Source organism: Sinohyriopsis cumingii, chromosome 3, assembly GCF_028554795.1.
Source record: "Sinohyriopsis cumingii isolate HCF-2022 chromosome 3, ASM2855479v2, whole genome shotgun sequence".
In the NCBI taxonomy this organism is placed as follows: Eukaryota; Metazoa; Mollusca; class Bivalvia; order Unionida; family Unionidae; genus Sinohyriopsis; species Sinohyriopsis cumingii.
Genome location: NC_142963.1, coordinates 91,479,905 through 91,498,541, shown reverse-complemented (window position 1 = coordinate 91,498,541; position 18,637 = coordinate 91,479,905). Strand labels below are relative to the sequence as shown.

The following is an 18,637-nucleotide window of genomic DNA, read 5'->3' as shown; positions in this document are numbered from 1 at the left end:
ATTCAATGATATCAAAAGCATGTTTTCATTTTTCATGACAAAATATTTCAACAAATTATTATATTTGTTTTAAAAACAGGTGTTATTTTCACAAATTAATTTTTAAGTATTACAAATATAATTATGCTTATTATGGGTACCAGGAAAACCTTTTTACCGCAGTGTACTTGAACTTACAGCCCACGGTATACATCAATTATATTACGAAGTAAGAATTCTATGTTCTGGGACAGGGGCCTGTTTAAAGCAAAATAATACGATATTATATTCAATATATCATTTGGAAAAAATATATCAATTATCTCGACATAAAAGAAAAGAAAATATTTCAGCTCAAAAGAAAATCACCACCTCCCCCATTTAATGGTCCATACCTTCTGGAAGACGAATCTGCTCTTTTATGTTAATTTTTGTATAAACTGTAATCTAATAATTGTACAAAGGGACGATTAAGCGTACACTATAGTTTATACTGTGAAAGGCATCGTGCTGACATTAGACAGCCTATTGATAACACCATGAAATCGAAGCCTACAACTTAGTACTTACTAGCTACACTAGCTAAACTTCTGAACTGTTCACCTGTTGATCTAGTTCCCAACTGCAGCAAACCTGACACAGTGAAGGGACATTCCATAATTAAAATTGCCTTAAATACAATCACCAGCAAGAAAACTATTTCATCTTCAGACTTACTTTCAAAATATGGGCTCCGGATCAGTGAACGCGTGAGGAAGGAAGGGGAGGGGGCAAATGCCCCCGGGCGCTAGGAAAAGCGGGCGGAGACGCTGTCGGGAGCATATTTTTTCAGCTAACATTTTCATTGAATTTCACCTTGACCTTAATATACAAAGGGGGATAGTTCTTTAAAAAAAAAAAATATTTTCAGGAAAAGGATGGGGGCAACGGAGGGGGATGGTTGGCAACTGAAATAAAAACTCTTCTCTGCAGCAAAATAGGGGCGAAACTAAAGAACATTATCTCCTGGCTCTTCTAACCCTCGCGTCGCCACTGCTTCTGTGTTTTATGTTTTATGAGCAAGCATAAATGGAAGAATTTTCAATTCGTCTATTAATACTGATGATTCAAATTCGTTGAGTAAATCTGTGGATGAAAATTTTCAAATCTTGGAACATAAAGGCGACTAACACAGAGTGCAGCAGTTCCATTGGCTGCGACTGTAATCTAGAAGAATTACACTTCGTTACAGTGTTGTCGAGACTTTTCATCAATGGGTCACAGGCATTGACTCGTACTCATTTTTGGTTTTGCGACTTTCAAGTATAGAGCAGAACAATATCGTTCCGAATTTTGTTACATCCAAATCATTCTTAAGAATCTATTCGGCATGTTTGAAAAATATTGAATCTTTGTTTAGTTAAAAAAAGAAAAGTACTTAGATTGTCACCTTAAGGTTAAATGCATTGACAATTTAATTTTATAAAATTATCATAAAGGTTTTGAAAGTACTGTAAATTAATTATTTTTTTGTATAATTGAATGTATTTCATTACTGTTAGTCTATTAAACTCTCTCTGAACTTTGCATGGAAGATGAGTGTTTGTATCCAGTTCGGAAGGGTGTTAAGAAAAGATTCACTTATTGGTCAAAACCTATGTACTATTTGATAAACAAAGAAAATCCACTTGCCTGTGACCAAAGTTGTACAATATTTTTTGTGAACCTCCAAATGCCTTAATTACATTTTTAAGGATACATTTAAAAAATAAAAGAATGTGTGAATAAAATGGGCATATGTAATAAACACAAGAAGTTAAGATTTTAAAGATTAACTTATTTATGAATATGTATATATCAACCAACCAGGAGATATCAGGGCCGTCAAGCGGGAAAGGGGCAACCAGGGATATACACCGGGGCCCGGGCCGAACAACACTTTTTAATTTATAAAAGACAGATTTTGTTTGAACAAGAACTAGGAGAGGCCCTGGTGTTTCTTACCCCAGGGCCCATGATCATTCTCTACGGCCCAAGGAGATATTTATAATTCACATCAGCTTTCTTATTCATTTATGAAACAGATAAGAAGATATAGCAGAATAAAGATATATAGTAGAAGAAGTCGCACAAAGTAATAGAGAGAAATTAGGATGTATGTATCACTGTATACATGGGCAGTTTCACACACGCAGAGGGATGCAAACCTGTCACCGTATAGTTAACCAACTGACCGTAGGGTGTTTTGAAAGTGGGTTTCTTAATAATACGATGATCAGATTTATTTCATTTCTTGAACAAACCGATAGTAAGGTGTTTAGAACGTGGGTTTCCTAGCTGCTTTTGAATGAAATTTAACCAATATCGATATCATGTTCAATCGAGCGATGTGTCAGTACTGCTACAAGACTTTGTTACCCAACAATAAGACTGAGCACAGACAACTTAATTACAAGGTACACATCAATATTACAGAACACCAATGGTTCAGATGTTATACCACAAGTCATATAGGTCATATAGACATTCAGTAACGACTATTTCAATAATGGCTGTAATTGTTTATAAATTGATTGCATATACCTTGAAATGGTAAGTATTCACTTTATTTGGAACTTCATATTACTTTACACACACACACACACACACACACACACGTCAAATACACAAGGCAAAAATTAATATTAAAGCACGTGGACAGTTTTGGACGAGGTCAACTTTGTGATGTCATATGGAACTGTGTGTGTTGAAATAAATTTGTACAACCCTGTTAGTTGTTGATTTGTCCCCTTTTTCTGGATCCAGTTTAGTACCTCGCACCACTGCAAAAGTCCACGGCGATCAATAGTTTTTGTGTGGATCTATGCGACTCATTGAGTCGCGGTCCTATTGTAAAATCCATGTTAACGATTCCTATTTCGCACTTGCGGGGAATCACTGATACAAGTTCATCCCGCTCAAAGACATATCAGAAATGTTTCAGTAATTTTAGCATCGTGAGAAATTAAAAACAGCGACACCACAACCGAAGACTATGAGCCCATGTCCGCTTTATAAGTCATGCCCTTTTTCATTGTTTTGAGACGTTGTGCTTTCTCCAGGCGTCCATACCTTATGATATGCACATGCGATTTGATTGTCTGTGAAGCTAAGCAACAATTCTTCTATGGGTTCCTAGTGACGGGTTTAATCAAAGAGAAAGGCCAGGCTCTCCTATACGGTCGAATATCATCGCCCTACTGGTTAGATCGTTATCCCGATCAAGAACCTTTAAACGTCAAAAACACGTGTCTTAGTGCGCTGGGGTTCTGTTGTTTTTTATTTACCATGAAAACTGACCCGAAGCAATAAAGTCTATCTTAAAATCAGAGGTTAGTGCGAGAAACGACAGTGTAGATGCGGTTTCAGAATGCATTAACGACAACAAACGTGAATATGTGGTCTGTGGGGGAATTAGCGCAAGCATCCAATATGTTAATGATGCCAAACAACGTGACCAGCAGCGACGTCAGCGTCATGCCAAATTACATCGTTTGAGGTACCCTTGAGAGTTAACGTGGCCGTATGCTTTGCTCCGACAATAACCACGGGAATATCTCTTTGCAAAACCACATAATATAACTGAGGAGAATCTCACATAAAAACAACTGAGTTCATATATAGACGCTGCGCAAAACCAAGGTTAAAAGTTTAAGTTGTGCTTTGTATATAGGCGCCACCAGCACCAGGTTCAGGTCATGCACGGACAATTCATTCACTTGGGAAAGTCTCATTACTATCTTCAAGTTAACCAAGGATCAAACGCATGCCATCGATGTTCAATCAAGACGGCACAGATGAATGTGGCCTCATGTGGGCGTATAAAATGGTAGGGTCTATTACAGTCATCAATGTGATTCACTATCGGATCTCATTACTGATTGATTTTAGTTGTTATGCGCCCTTGTGAAGTCCAACAATGTTCCAGGTTGCGCCACCGTCTGACAAAACATGCGTTATTCGCGGAAAATCTCCCAAATGACTGCGATAGAATATTGGGCCAACTGAGATAAACTCATAACGATGCTAGTGCGATCGCAAGTGTGAGGGATTACCCAGCGGTGATTGGTGCAGAAAAAGTCACATTAACTGCTGGTTTCATTGACGAGAATGTGATCAACAAGATAACGTTCAAGTTTGTTTTGCAGCGATGCGCTATATTTCAGCATTAATTTCTGATATTTTTGGACCTACCAACCACGATCGAGTATATTTTGTGGCCAAGTCCCACGTATTCCTTAACAGCAACTTTTTTGTGTTCGTTGCTAAACAGCGGATGCTCTTTCAGATCCTTGCTGGTGTCAGATTCATTTACCAGCAATGTCCGCGTACACATCGCCAGTAGTTACATGCAGTAATAACAAATCCATATCCGTGTATAGCACTTGAAGTTAATAGGCTGATGAAAAACGTGCGTGCGCAATCCTCATGTATTAAGTTAACGTGAAAACCTCGCCAATTCGAATTGCTATTTCATGTCTTTTTATATTAATATCAATACATGGTCCCGTGTAATTGTGAGCATATATAGTCTTGGATAATACTTTTAGATCTCTTCAATATTGATGGCACTTCTCTGAATAGTTTTTACTTCAACAATTATCCCTTTGGCTGCCTAAATACAACAAATATACCATTCCACTTTGAAATAATAGGCCCACCAGGATACCACATTTCTTGGTTACGTCAAGAAATCGCTATTTCTTCTTTGACAATTCAACGGTACGCAAGAAATATGATTTAATACAGCCTTATACAAGAGTCAGCAGTGCTATACTAAGAGATTGTTGTTGTTGTTGTTGTGGGGTTTAAACGCCATTTTTCAGCACAAGAAAGGCTATGCATGGCGGCCAGTATTAATGGTGGAGGAACAACCCGGGAAAACCCCGGGAAGAACCACCGACCCAAGAGAAGCTACTGGCAAGCTTGCTCACATACCCACATTGGCAGAATCCTGGACTCGAACCCACGCAGACAGAGGTGAGATGGCAGTGATCCGTAACGAAGAGCGCTTTAGACCACTCAGCCATTCGGGGCCCCATACTAAGAGATAACAGAGCGAATACTAAGTATGTATAACAATATCGATCGGTCTGCCAAAATAGCGTCTGGCAACGGCTGCGGCTGCAATTGAGAATGATACTGTGTGTGTGTGTGTGTGTGTGTGTGTGTGTGTGTGTGTGTGTGTGATACAGTGCCATTAATAGTGGTCGGTTTGTTTACCACGTGAGCGTTGATGCAAACGTTGGCAATGGTCAATATATAATTGGCAGTGAATGTCGACATAGAAGTACTTGAGCATGTACTTGTACGTTGTATTTGTACTTGTTCTGTCGAAGGACAATACAGGGACTTGTATATTAGTATGATAATAGCGGGGTGAGGTTGGATACTGGTCTAGGTCAAAGTTTTTTTTAAATTCCACATGACTTTCCTCTGGCATGGGCTCCTCATGGTAACTTTGCTTTAAGACGCACGCGAATTAATTACAGTCACTGCTTTGCATGCGCGCCCGTTTTATATAAGGACATAGTGTGTGCGTGTGTGTGTGTGTGGGGGGGGGTTAGAAGGCTTTGACCTAGATTAGTAACAAAATTACAAAACCTCTATTATCATACTACTATGTTTAAACTGAAACCATCGCAATATATCACTAAACGCTAACAGGATAGTTTAGCCTTGAACTTGTTATGCAAATTTCACGTACAAACCAAGATCGATCTTAATTACAAAAGTGTTCACAAACACTATTTATTTTTCAATGCTTATCAACAATAATAGAATGTTCCTCGTGTCTTATAAACAACAATATAATGTTGCACCTTAATATTGAGACTGAACAATATTTTGTCTGAAGAAACCTTTCTTAGTATCTAATTCAAACTTACAAACGTAAGTATTTGATTATAAGTAAATTCCAACTGCAAAAGACATAGACCTGATCTGCCGTTGCATAATGCGCCGGTTGAGCTGGGTCTATGCCGTTTGTTCTACTGATTACTCCTAACAAACCGCATAAACGCAGGCATGCCGGCGCATTATGTGACAGCAGATCTGAAAATGTGCAATTTAAAGTGGGATTCAACTTATAAGCGAGTAAAGACAGTAGTTGTAAATAAGCCGTGAAAACATATATCAAGAATTTATTAACTTGTTTACATCTTTCTTATAAGGTCCTTCCCAAGAAAAGAAAGGTTATTAACGCGTGGAGAGATTGCTTCTCCAATAATTGCTCATTTTGGTTTAGATCTCACAAGTCTTGTTAGCAAGGTTATCAAGTGCATGTTTATCATCTTCAAAAAGTCTTCCGCGTAATCTTTGGCATTAAATATGTTTTAATTATTTCCTTTCTGCAATGTCAGTTATATTCAAAAGAATAATGCGTTCAGTTATGTTTGTAACTGAAAGCAGAATAGGGTAAAGCCAATAAAAGAATAGCTACTTTTGATAAAGAAAAACTTTTAATTGTTGTTATTCTTCAAAATGGGTTAAATTAATGTTTGGAAAACTTTGATTCCTCTAATTTTATGTTCATAGTTTAACTTCATTATATCTTACAAATTTCATAAAATTCTCAACGGACATTTTGTAGGCTGGTTCTGTAAATACTAGTACATGTTGTCACGCATGTCATTTGTTTACCGGTGTGTAGATAATCTCAATGTGCTCTGTTGTAAAGCTTAATAATTTTCAGCACATTTTAATGTATACATTTATTGTCCATGTTTGGACCGACCCTGCATAAATCGGTCGTACCGGCCTCGAAGGTCTTGTATTTATTAAAGGTGTGTGAGCAATTAGGCTTGAGATTTATGAAGCTAAATACGTAAAATGGAGTAGATTTGTACGGTGTAACCTATTTTAATTTAATCTGCATTTCAAATAACAATATAAATTTTGGTGTCATTGACGTAAAGAGGCGTTGTAAATTTTAAGTCTGGTATACGCTACGCTTTATGATTATTCATTGCACAATTACCTTCAGTATATTTAGTACAGTAACCCAGTGTGACGTATTCACAATCACCATTTTTGATTGTTTAGAGTCCCTTCATGAAACATTAGTTTCAATTTATATTTCTCAAATTCTTTCGTTTGTTTCGTTGAGCCTTTCTCCATCTTTAATTATAATAGCTTATTAAAATTTTCTTCTGATTCTGAACAAATGTTATTTTTATGGAAAAAATATAAATATAGCATTTACATACATACCTCTTAAAACTGAAAGCGACACAATACAAAAGATCCATGAGAACAGATGCATCTGAAAGATAAAAGCTCCATTGGTGAATTATATCGTATACATTTCAAACTATTTATATATTTTTTATTATTTTTCAAATTGTACAAGAAATGTTTGATATATATTAATTCGTGTAGCTCAGTCAATTAATGCTAGTATTTTCATATGTAATAATTTCAAAGCTAGCAAGAAATGTGAATTATCAAATGTATCGATCACAAGAATGAAACAACAAGGATAGAGACTGGTTCTCTAACACAAATGATAAACTCCAAAAAAGCACATGACGGCGGATACAAGAAAATAAAGTAAAAATCCTGATTTAAGAAAGAATCGTATGCATGGACATCGTAAAACATGCATTAACGGCACCAAAATTGATATATTGGTCTTCACATCCGGTAAAAGTTAAATACCTTTTCGGAAGTTACTGAGAAATATATATATATATATATATATATATATATATATATATATATATATATATATATATATATATATATATATATATATATATATATATATATACCTTTCACTGTCTATCAATCATCTCTCTACGTAGTCCCGACATCAAGATAATATTTTGTCTAATATATATATATATATATATATATATATATATATATATATATATATATGTATATATATATATATATATATATATATATATATATAATCTACCTTTCACGAGGAAGGAGCAGCCTTGAAATATAAATCTAGATGAGAGTAGTTAGTTGTTGATCTCCATGTGTCCTGGAGTTGTATTATTCCTGTCTATCAATCATCTCTCTAAAGTATACGTAGTCCTGACGGCATGAGCATGGCTTTTGTGACACTTGTATGTCACAACCGGTAACAATACGGACTTCATAAAGGTAAATATAAACACATTCTTTTTACCTGAGGTTACTCGCCATCATTACGCATTTTTCTCCTATTTTTATAGAACAGGATAGTTAAGTCCACGCAAGAATTTCAATGCGTGCTCACTGACTAAGAGCTATACACTGTTCTACTTGGGAGTTAACGGCACGAATAATTATAATGCTTGTAAGATAACTAATTCATCACCGTCTAATTCCGTGAGCATGTGCATTTTTATGAACTTTAACTCATTTTTAAAATTAAGGATGAGATGTCTTCCCATCATTTAGATAAAACAATTAAGTTTTTTACCCTTGCAGGTCTGCACACAATTTTGTCACCCATAAGATTTTTTCTCTAAGGAAAAAGCAGTCAAATGTTTTTTAAAGAATGTGGCTAAAAGACATCTTATCCTTTTAGGAGCAAATAAATCTCCAAAAACTTGATATGGGATAAGCGGAGAGTGTTTAAGTGATGTAATTTTGTTTCCATTACGAAGTAAAATCTTCCATTTTAGGATGTATGTATGTATGTATCTATGTATGTGTCTATGTATGTATGTATGTATGTATGTATGTATGTATGCATGCATGCATGTGACTTTAACGGCACCCTAGATCGATCCTGACTATATAGTACTGGGCAAACGTTATGTAGCAACAAGTTACAAGCAAAACACGTTGCCAACATCCCAAAGCAGACAACCCCTTTAGACCAAAAATTAATATGCACCATCAGATAAAGAGATTAAAGGTAAATATTTTTTATATACAAAAATTAAAATAAAGGCATACAAAACAAAGATAAAAGCAAAGGGGTATAATTTTCAAAATACGGAAATCGCATTATTTTAAAACGTCAAAGAGCTTCCCAGGTGGATTTGTTGTTGCTGAGGCGCCGTAGCGGACAAAAGCTGGTCCAATCAGAACGTTGCCGTTGAAATTGTAATGTCACATGTCCAGAGTTCCAATTTCACGTGTTGTATCAAATATGCTTGTCCTTAAAGTTAGGTCGAGATTTTAGATTGTGTCTGTTGAATTAAACAGTCGTGGTTGAAAGTTATATTTTCTATGTCGAGGTTTTAGATTGTGTCGTTTGAGTTACACGGCGGTGGTTGAAATTACAATGTCATTCGTCGAGAATTCCTAATTTACGTATTGGTTCGAAGATTTTATGTTGAAAGTTCCATTTCAAAGTATTTAGATTTCATCTGTTGAATTAAACAACGCTGGTTGAAAAATCTATGTCCAGTCTCGAGTTTTTAGATTATATCTTCTGAATTACACAGCCGTTGTTGAAATTTTCATATCATATGTCGAGAGTTTCAGTTTAACATGTTGAATCACCTTGATTGTGCTGAAAGTACCATTTCGTATGTCGAGTTTTTAGGTTGTATCTGTTGGATTACACAGCGGTGGTTGGACATTTTATTGTGCTTGTCAGAATCGCTATTTTTATTTGGTAAAATGATGTGTTGGTGTTGAAAGTAACATTGCACAATATCCACTTTAACAATTCAAAATAATATTAAGTGTTAAGATACATAATTCGTGTATTCAATTATGAGGCGTTATTACATTTCATGCATTTACAGTTTGTAAGTTACCATTCACAGGTCGAGAATTACTAGGAATTTCTTCGCTAGAGGTCGCTCTTGTGAACAGACCGCGTTAGTTGTAAACAAGGAGGCTGTTTCTCGTTGCTGTGAAATTCAACAGATGAAACCTAAATACTTTCCTTATGAAATGGAACTTTCATCACAAACAGTTGCAAACACTGTGTGAATTAGGGATTCTCGACATATGATATTGAAATTTCAATCACCGCCGTGTAATTCAAAATATACACTGTAAAACGTCGATATAGGAAATAGAACTGTACACCACTACTATATAATTCAACATAAAAATCTTAAATCTTGATCTAGAAAATGGAACTTTAAGGACATGAAATTTGATCCAATATGTGATATTGGATTTCTCGACATAAGACATCAAAATTTCAACTGCAACTTTCTCATTCGACCAGCTTTTGTCCGCTACGGCGCCTCAAATCTAATGACCTGTATATTTCGTGGAAAATGAACCCACAATGACCCCTGGAAAAACCACCGATACACGGGAAGCTAGTGGACAGCTTTCTCACATACCCACACTGGTCGAGCAGAGACTGGAAATCACACAGGTAAAAGTGATGTGTGGGTGATCGCAAACGCCAATCGACCACTCAAAGCCCCATCAGGTGGAACATTATCACGGGTTCAATTCCATGACAAATAAGGTAGCCTTCTTGAGTCGCCTCTTAGGGCCCATCGAACCTATACCACTTTCCTAATCCCGCATTGGAGGTGGGTGGGGGCATTTCGTGTGTACAACAATGAAAAAGATCGATGTTATTGGGGACTCTCCATAGATGTTACATTATATTTGCTTCTTTTCTTTCTGAAACTCGAGTTTTTTTTTTTAATACTCTCTTTGATATTCTAATTTCAACTCCATAACTTGAAAGTTAGAGTCTGATACAGACTTACTAATCAAACCCAAAGCACTTTTATCCAAAACATTCTTTTGCACCAAATACTGGACCAAAATATTTTTTATTTCTTGTTTCGTTAAAGACGCTTTTGCCTCAGAAAGATCATATTTTCTGGCAAGCTGAAGTAATTCATCCCTTTCAAGGAGTCTACCCGTTACTTGGTAGGAATTTAAAATATAGTTATCCACTTTATATGAGGTTGTGAAGCTTGTTTGTTTCACTATTGATTTCACAAAATATGTAAATTAATACCTAGGACATAGAAAATTCTAAACAAAGTGAATTTAGATGTCAAACACAAAATTGTCTTAAATGACGAAGGCACAATTTTCTATGACGACTCAAGTTTCTTAAACATAATAACAGAAAAGAGGAAAAACCAACAAGTTTTGTATAATTCAACAATTAATTTATTTCCCAAAAGTACCAAGTGAAAATATAAAAGTAATTTTTAGTATTACAAAGTAAATCCCAAATAATCTTAACATTTCTAACATAAGTCTTAATGATTAAAGTTTATAAATAAACCTTAGACGTATTCCAAAATAAATAATCAAACGCTGAAGTGTTGATGTACTTGTGTTAGGATGTTTCCTAGTTATGTGTCAATAGTCTTTTGTTGAATCACAATAATACAATCCAAGAATGTGTCCTTAGTCGAATTTCACTAAAAATCCAAGTCTCTGTTTCCAAGAATGGTTTTTGAGCAGTTTTTATTTGTAGAGAAGAATAGCTCAAACTAAATAATTTGAAAAAATTCCAACCCAAATGAAATATTGGACACAACAATGACACACTGATTTTGCTCAGACCTTACAGCATGAATGAATAATTTATAGAAAAAAAAGATTATATAGTCCTCTACTTGACCTCAGGTCACAACATTTTTTTAAAGAGCTTTTACCTGATGGAAAATTTCATTCTGGAAGGTTGCAAGTGTTTACAAGATAAAATCTTAGTTAAAATTAGAATGTTTGTTTCTAAAATGAGAATACAATATACAGTTGACAAAATGTAGACTCGGCATTGTGTGAGGAAATTCCAAATTTCGTGACTCAGATTGAGATAAACATGTTGTTTACAAAGCCAAAATCAATGATTCATGTCATGTGGAAAATTAACTTGATTTTGGACGAGGTCATGTCCAAAATACAATTATTATGAAAGTATATTATGAAAAAATGATGCAAATTATATATATATATATATATATATATATATATATATATATATATATATATATATATATATATATATATATATATATATATATATATGTGTGTGTGTGTGTGTGTGTGTGTGTGTGTGTGTGTGTGTGAGTGTGTGTGTGTGTGTGCTCATTTGTTTACAATATACATTTGAACTATAAGAAGTGAAAATGACTAAGTGGTGCTAGCAGTGTTTTTTCTTCTTCATAGGTGCACAGCTGAAATATGGTCATGTTGTATACTCTATAACCCAAAATACACTCATCAATCATACACGACAACTGAGGGAATTAAATGTTCTTTAAATAATGTCTAGGATAATAAAGTTCTTTTTTTAATAGTTGGGATAACTAGTGAAGAAAACCTGGGAAATTATCTTCGTTGAAACATTACACCCTGTGCAAAGTATGAAAATGTAGAACGCCAAAATTACCTTCCTTAAAATCTATGGTCGACATGACAAATATTGAATTCTCTTTTAGACTTTCATGGACTAAAACCCTTTTTAAGGATGGCCATATACAGTTTCATAAAACCTAACCTTTGATAGTTTGCATGTGATTTCTCTATGTAGAGTTCTAGAATAATATGATCTCTTTTGAAATCGTATTTATTTATTTATCTATCCAATTCTACAGACCCAAAGGCAAAGTTATGATAACAATACAAGTAACATATAACAATATATTATAGGGTAGACTTACATCTAAATCATGATTTTATGTACGTACAAATAACAGCAAATGAAAACCCGTGCGTTTGAAAAAGCCAGCATAATTCTAAATGTTCAGAATCAATAATACAGTTCGTTGAAAAGAGAAGAAACGCTGGCACGAATCAAGTTCCATCTACTTAAGGTGTTAGCACGAGCAAAAAACAAATTCCGTCTTTTCACTAAATTATGCTTAAAATGACTTTGAAGAGCTTGGGTCAACTTTCTTTGTCTTAAGTTGGAGTTTCGGTGACCTTCGGAAAATGGTCTACTTTCATTGCCTTCATTTGGAGTGTTGGTGACCATAAGTTTAAAACAATCTACTTTATTTGCCTTCGATTGGAATGTTGTTGACCACAGTAAAAGCATCCTTAGTTAATAGGCAAGCCTCTTAGCAGATTTTGCTTTACATGAACTCCAAGAAACTAACTCTCAGATGTTGGATATGAACGGAACCTACGTTTTCTTTTGTTGGTGTTTTCTGAAGAGATATCACGATGTGAAGTCCACAAAGACATCTTTGTGCGTTAACATTGTTTGGGTATAAATGTTTCACATGTATTCTGTGACAATTTTTGAAATATAATTTATTATGGCACGATGACGATGGCCCTATTTTAAAACAAAATAGAAAGAAGCATCATCGGTAGCATTTAGGAAAATGTTCACGGCTTATTATGCTCTGATGATCAATCCCAAAATAGGCGGTGCAAAATATTTGACAAAAGACTATACTTACGTGACGCCACGGCACGGATTAGTGTCAGAAACAATATCATAAGATTGACACGCGAGACCTTTATATTACCTAGACGTCAGTCAATTCTATTATCTCGCCTGACAAGTTTTTTGTTTTCTTTAATACAAAACAATGATGTCCATTCATTTACTTACTTTAAACAGATATAGCCGTCTTTGTTTATCATCGATTCTTAAAAAGGAGTGTAAATGTTGAGTTGAAGGCATGGATAATGTACTATTTACAGTTACAATACTGTTATTTATTTCCAAGTGTCGGCTAGCTTAAAAACATGAAAAGCATAATATTAATAGCTTAATAACTAGATACCATCATTTGAATAATGCATGGTATATGTGTTAACATTATGGAAAATGGAAGTAGCGTTTTCCTCCTCCGAAAGTTATTTAAACCGGTTTCAGAATAAATTGTTTGTCATATCGGATTAACTGTCACACATAATCTCTCTCTCCTTATATATATATATATATATATATATATATATATATATATATATATATATACACACATAGAGAGAGAGAGAGAGAGAGAGAGAGAGAGAGAGAGAGATATCACCCTGTACTTCGGAAGATAAAAACAGAATGCCAGAGTTCTTAATTAATTACTATTGCAATTATAGAAAGCCCATTCCTCGTGGATACTTTTATATTACGAATATAAATATTTATGTCATCTTGTTCTATATTTCTCAATAGTTATTGCAGTGAAGAAATCTTGTTATTCGTTATTTGGAACGAGAAAGCAGTTTTACTTTTCTCAGAATCCTTCAGAATCATGTTTGCATATTGGAAGATGTTTCTGGTTGAAAAGCATTACAAAATCAGTATAGAGTCTTGTCAGAAATATTTATTCAATGACGATGAAAGTTCAAGCCTGCATGTTTAATCTTCCTTTAAAGAAGTTCACGTTGTCTCATATAAAATTCCGAAACACTGAAACCGGTTGTATTATAAACCCCTCTTGCCCCCAAGTAATCACCGTCCTTTGAAACACAAGAACCGTATCTCTGATATGTATGCCTCTAGCCTAAAATGAGTACTGCTCTCTTTGATCGGTATTCTGTACATTCCATAGTGTGGTCTAAAATTCAAAAAGCAGCTTGCTCTTCAACAGTTTGCTTTCTTCAAGTAAAAGAGCATTGTACATAATGCCATGAATAGACATGAGAAATTTTGTCGTTCTTGGTCCTAACTTAAAGGAATTTTACATCTACAAATCTGCATTAAATCAATACTTGAAGTGCTTTGAGATTTTATATCTTAAACGCCTGCCTCTTCAAGGAATGACTATGTCAGTGTAATTTGTGAATGTTGATTTATTAAATGGGTTCTACGCTAGAGAAACCTCCACATATGGTTTGTTAGACAAATGGTTTCTTGACACCGTTCTTTGAATTTACATACCTTTATGAGATTGTTAAGCATGTCCATGCGTTTATTTGGTAAAATTAACAGACATATATGTTTTGTTCTTATACACTTCAAATGGGTCTCAACGTCCAAGAGAAATGAATAGTAATGAGTATAGCAAATTAAAGTTCTATCTAAGCTTATTAGTCTCAGAGTTAGGTTTCACAGATAAATGTTTATATTAAGAGGGAAAACAATTGACTGAGTCAAGAATAGCCATATTGTTTGTAAAATGTTTCAAGCCAAACGCATATTAGAAGGCTTTAAAGCCACTCCTCTTCTGATGAATTGAGTTTGAGATTGCTCCAACATTATTTTTTCCAACATTATAAACCAACTGTTAATCGACTTGCATTAAACAAAGAAAATCTGAATATGAATGATATTTAAACAAAACGAAGAGAACCGATGAAAACCGGAGGGCAGGAAAGCTAAACTTGCATGGGGAAGCTTTTTGAGATACGAGTAGGTCGTGTAGATGGACATCTTAAAAAGCTTTTTGATATACGAGTAGGTCGTGTAGACGGACGTTTATAAAAGCTTTTTGATATACGAGTAGGTCGTGTAGACGGACGTTTTTAAAAGCTTTATGATATACAAGTAGGTCGTGTAGATGGACGTTTTTAAAAGTTTTATGATATACTAGTAGGTCGTGTAGACGGACGTTTTTAAAAGCTTTTTGATATAGGAGAAGGTCGTGTAAACGGACGTTTTTAAAAGCTTTTTGATATATGAGTAGGTCATGTAGACGGACGTTTTTAAAAGCTTTTTGATATACAAGTAGGTCGTGTAAACGGACGTTTTTAAAAGCTTTTTGATATACGAGTAGGTCGTGTAAACGGACGTTTTTAAAAGCTTTTTGATATACAAGTAGGTCGTGTAGACGGACGTTTTTAAAAGCTTTTTGATATACGAGTAGGTCGTGTAGATGGACGTTTTTAAAAGCTTTTTGATATACGAGTAGGTCGTGTAAACGGATGTTTTTAAAAGCTTTTTGATATACGAGTAGGTCATGTAGACGGACGTTTTTAAAAAGCTTTTGGATATACGAGAAGGTCGTGCAGACGGATGTATTAGAAAGCAACAAGTATATATAGGTGACCGGTTCCTTTATTCAAGTAAATATAACACTTTGAACTTTTCTATTGAAAACTCAATTTCCTTTCAGATTTGCAGGAACCATGTTGCTTGGTTTTACTCTAGTTTACCTAACAAATTAAATATCCTGCAAAAAACTCAATGACTGAGGCTGCACAGGGACATTTCAAACTGTTCTCTTTACTTTGCCCTAACATGCTATTGGTCTTGCTCCATTATATATATATATATATATATATATATATATATATATATATATATATATATATATATATATATATATATATATATATATACACACACACACACATATATATATATATATATATATATATATATATATATATATATATATATATATATACACACACACACACGAATGTATGCACCTGGCTTAACATATGGGAAAATTTGTAGTACTATGAAATAGCTCCCTATACGACTTGAAATGAAAAACCTGGTACAAGCATATTGTACGAAGATGAGATCAAATGTTTATCCAGGAAAGATTTGTTAATCCAAAATGAAGTAGTATTTCACTAACAATCTGCAGTCCGAAAATGTTACATTAATAATTTATAACAGTTAGTTATATTCTGCTCTGAACTCAATGGTGTCGAAAAAGAAAAAGAAAAAAGCCCATCTATCTTACGGTTGACTGAGATTAGTGACTTTAGACGTAAATAGCCTCTACAATGTTCTAGAAATTCTGGTTTTACCGAAGGGTTGACCCTCATCCGGGCATGTTTTGCGCGGTATTCGGGTTTTATACCTATGTCTATAGAGAATTTAGTAAGCTGGGCGTTTAAACACTTGATGTCAAGGTATTCGTTTTGTTGTGACCAGTTTGGAGTTATATTTTAATTTTTATTCAAATTATTTGGATTCTACATGATTAATTAGTTTTCCTGGAAATATTTTAGTACTCATACAGAATTTTTGGACAAAGATATTTCTTTAAATTTTATTCGTAATTTAAACAACGGAATATTGTCTGTGGAACAACAAAGAAATGTAGACACAACAGCACTATACTAGCTATAGCATACGTCATTGCCTTCCATTTTGGATTTTCGTCGGGACTTATTATTAGGACTTCTAATTTAATGATTATTTGATTATTCATGGATTAATTTTGGATTTGATTCTTAAAACCTGAAGTTCTTTTCCTCATTTTTACATTGTTTTTCCAGGGAAGAAAATTATTTGTTAAATTTTACAAAGCTTGTTGTCTTTGCTTTTTCATTGTTACTGTTTATTAGAGCCTAAATACGTAACATAAGAAATTGGGCGCTCGTCCTTGCATATTTGAATTTTGGCTAAATATTTCAGAAAACTTTGTTTTTTGAAATTTGAATTTCCTTAGGTATTGAAATCTTTTAAAAATCATAAGTATTCTTTTACAAATCTTTAGTGAAATAAGCAAGCTTTTTCTAAAATGTCATCAAAAATGGAAATCTTTCAAGTCGTATCCAGGACCAACTGGACCTTTTTAAAAAAAAACTTTCCAGAAAATATGATCTTTCTGAGGTAAAGGCTTCCTTAACGAAGCAAGAAATAAAAGATATTTTGGTCCAGTATTTGGTACAGAAGAATGTATTGGATAAAGGCGCTATGGTTTCGATCAATAAGTCTGTACCAGACTCTGACATAAAAGTAAAGGAATTAGAATTAAAATACAAGATGGAAATAGAGTTGAAGAAGCTGGAACTTCAGAAAGATAAAGAAGAAAAACAAATGCAGCTGCACTTGGAGAAAGAGAAAGAACAAATGAAATTAAATAAAGAAAAAGAACGATTGTTATTACAAAAAGAACAGAAATAAACGCAGTTACAATTTGAGAAAGAGGGGAGAGAGAGATAGGAAAGATAAAAAGAAAAACAAATGCATTTACAAACGGAAGAATGAGAGAAAGAAAGACAAATGCAGTTAGAAGAAAAACAAATGCACTTCCGAGAAAAACAAATGCAGTTAGATAAGGAAGAAAGAGAAGGAATATCAATTTAGAATAAAAGAAATGGAGCTGGCAAGTGAAACGCACATTCCCACTTCGAATACAAATTTAAGTCTTGATGTTGCAAAGAATCTTAGGTTAGTGCACCCTTTGAGAGAAAAAGATACAAATATTTTCTTTGCTTTGAAAAAGTTGCTGAAAATTTGAAATGGCCTAGGGAGCATTGGACTGTTATTACAATGTGTACTTATTATATGCTCATTATATATATATATATATATATATATATATATATATATATATATATATATATATATATATATATGTTAACTTTTACAATGTCAGAATCGTTCAGTATTTCATGATATTGCACACCTTGACCGCTCCGGTAAATAAGATTTCCATTCAACAGTCTTCTGGCAGAAGAGTATTTCAGCCTAATAAAAGTCTTTCTAAATCTCAAACTGGCACAACTTCTAAAAATCAAGTTTCAGATAAACTTGATCAAACATTATTGTCTCTTCCTGTTCGTACCTACTGAAAGAAGAAAGGACACACTATTTCTGATTGCTACAAATAGAAAAATAGGTATTAGAATCAAGATAGACCTATTCCAAATGCTCTTATTTCCAAGAGGTCAACATCACGGTCATCTATTGAAAGCAATACAATTGTTGGGTCTAATAAACCCCAGTCTGATTTTATTTTGAGAATTATGAACAATTTATATCGAAGGGTTCTATATCACTCTTGGGTGATTTGACCAATCCTATCCCTATTAAAATTTTAAGGGACACAGGAGCTTCTGAGAGTCTTTTATTGTTAGGTACTTTGCCTTTTTCTGAGAAGTCTTCTTC

General features: G+C 34.1%; 1 protein-coding gene and 1 long non-coding RNA gene across 3 annotated transcripts in view; one reads left to right on the top strand and one right to left on the bottom strand.

Annotated features, from left to right (window-relative positions):
* Positions 1-8,101, bottom strand: part of LOC149803280 (chitinase-3-like protein 1) — a 49,905-nt gene extending 41,804 nt beyond the window's left edge. Inside the window, exons 1-2 of one of the 2 annotated variants that reach the window (XM_089952956.1) lie at positions 7,922-8,101; positions 7,210-7,261 (exon numbers count right to left, since the gene is read on the bottom strand). In XM_089952956.1, coding sequence (XP_089809082.1) covers positions 7,210-7,261 — 52 coding nt within the window. In that variant the 5' untranslated portion in view covers positions 7,922-8,101. Of the gene's footprint in view, positions 1-7,209; positions 7,262-7,769; positions 7,846-7,921 lie in introns of those variants that run through there. The other variant, XM_089952957.1, reaches the window with a different exon arrangement.
* The window catches only part of LOC149803279 (uncharacterized), a 67,260-nt gene continuing 56,662 nt past the window's right edge, over positions 8,040-18,637 (top strand). Inside the window, exon 1 of the long non-coding RNA XR_016420174.1 lies at positions 8,040-8,115. This is a non-coding gene — a long non-coding RNA (uncharacterized LOC149803279). The remainder of the gene's footprint in view (positions 8,116-18,637) is intronic.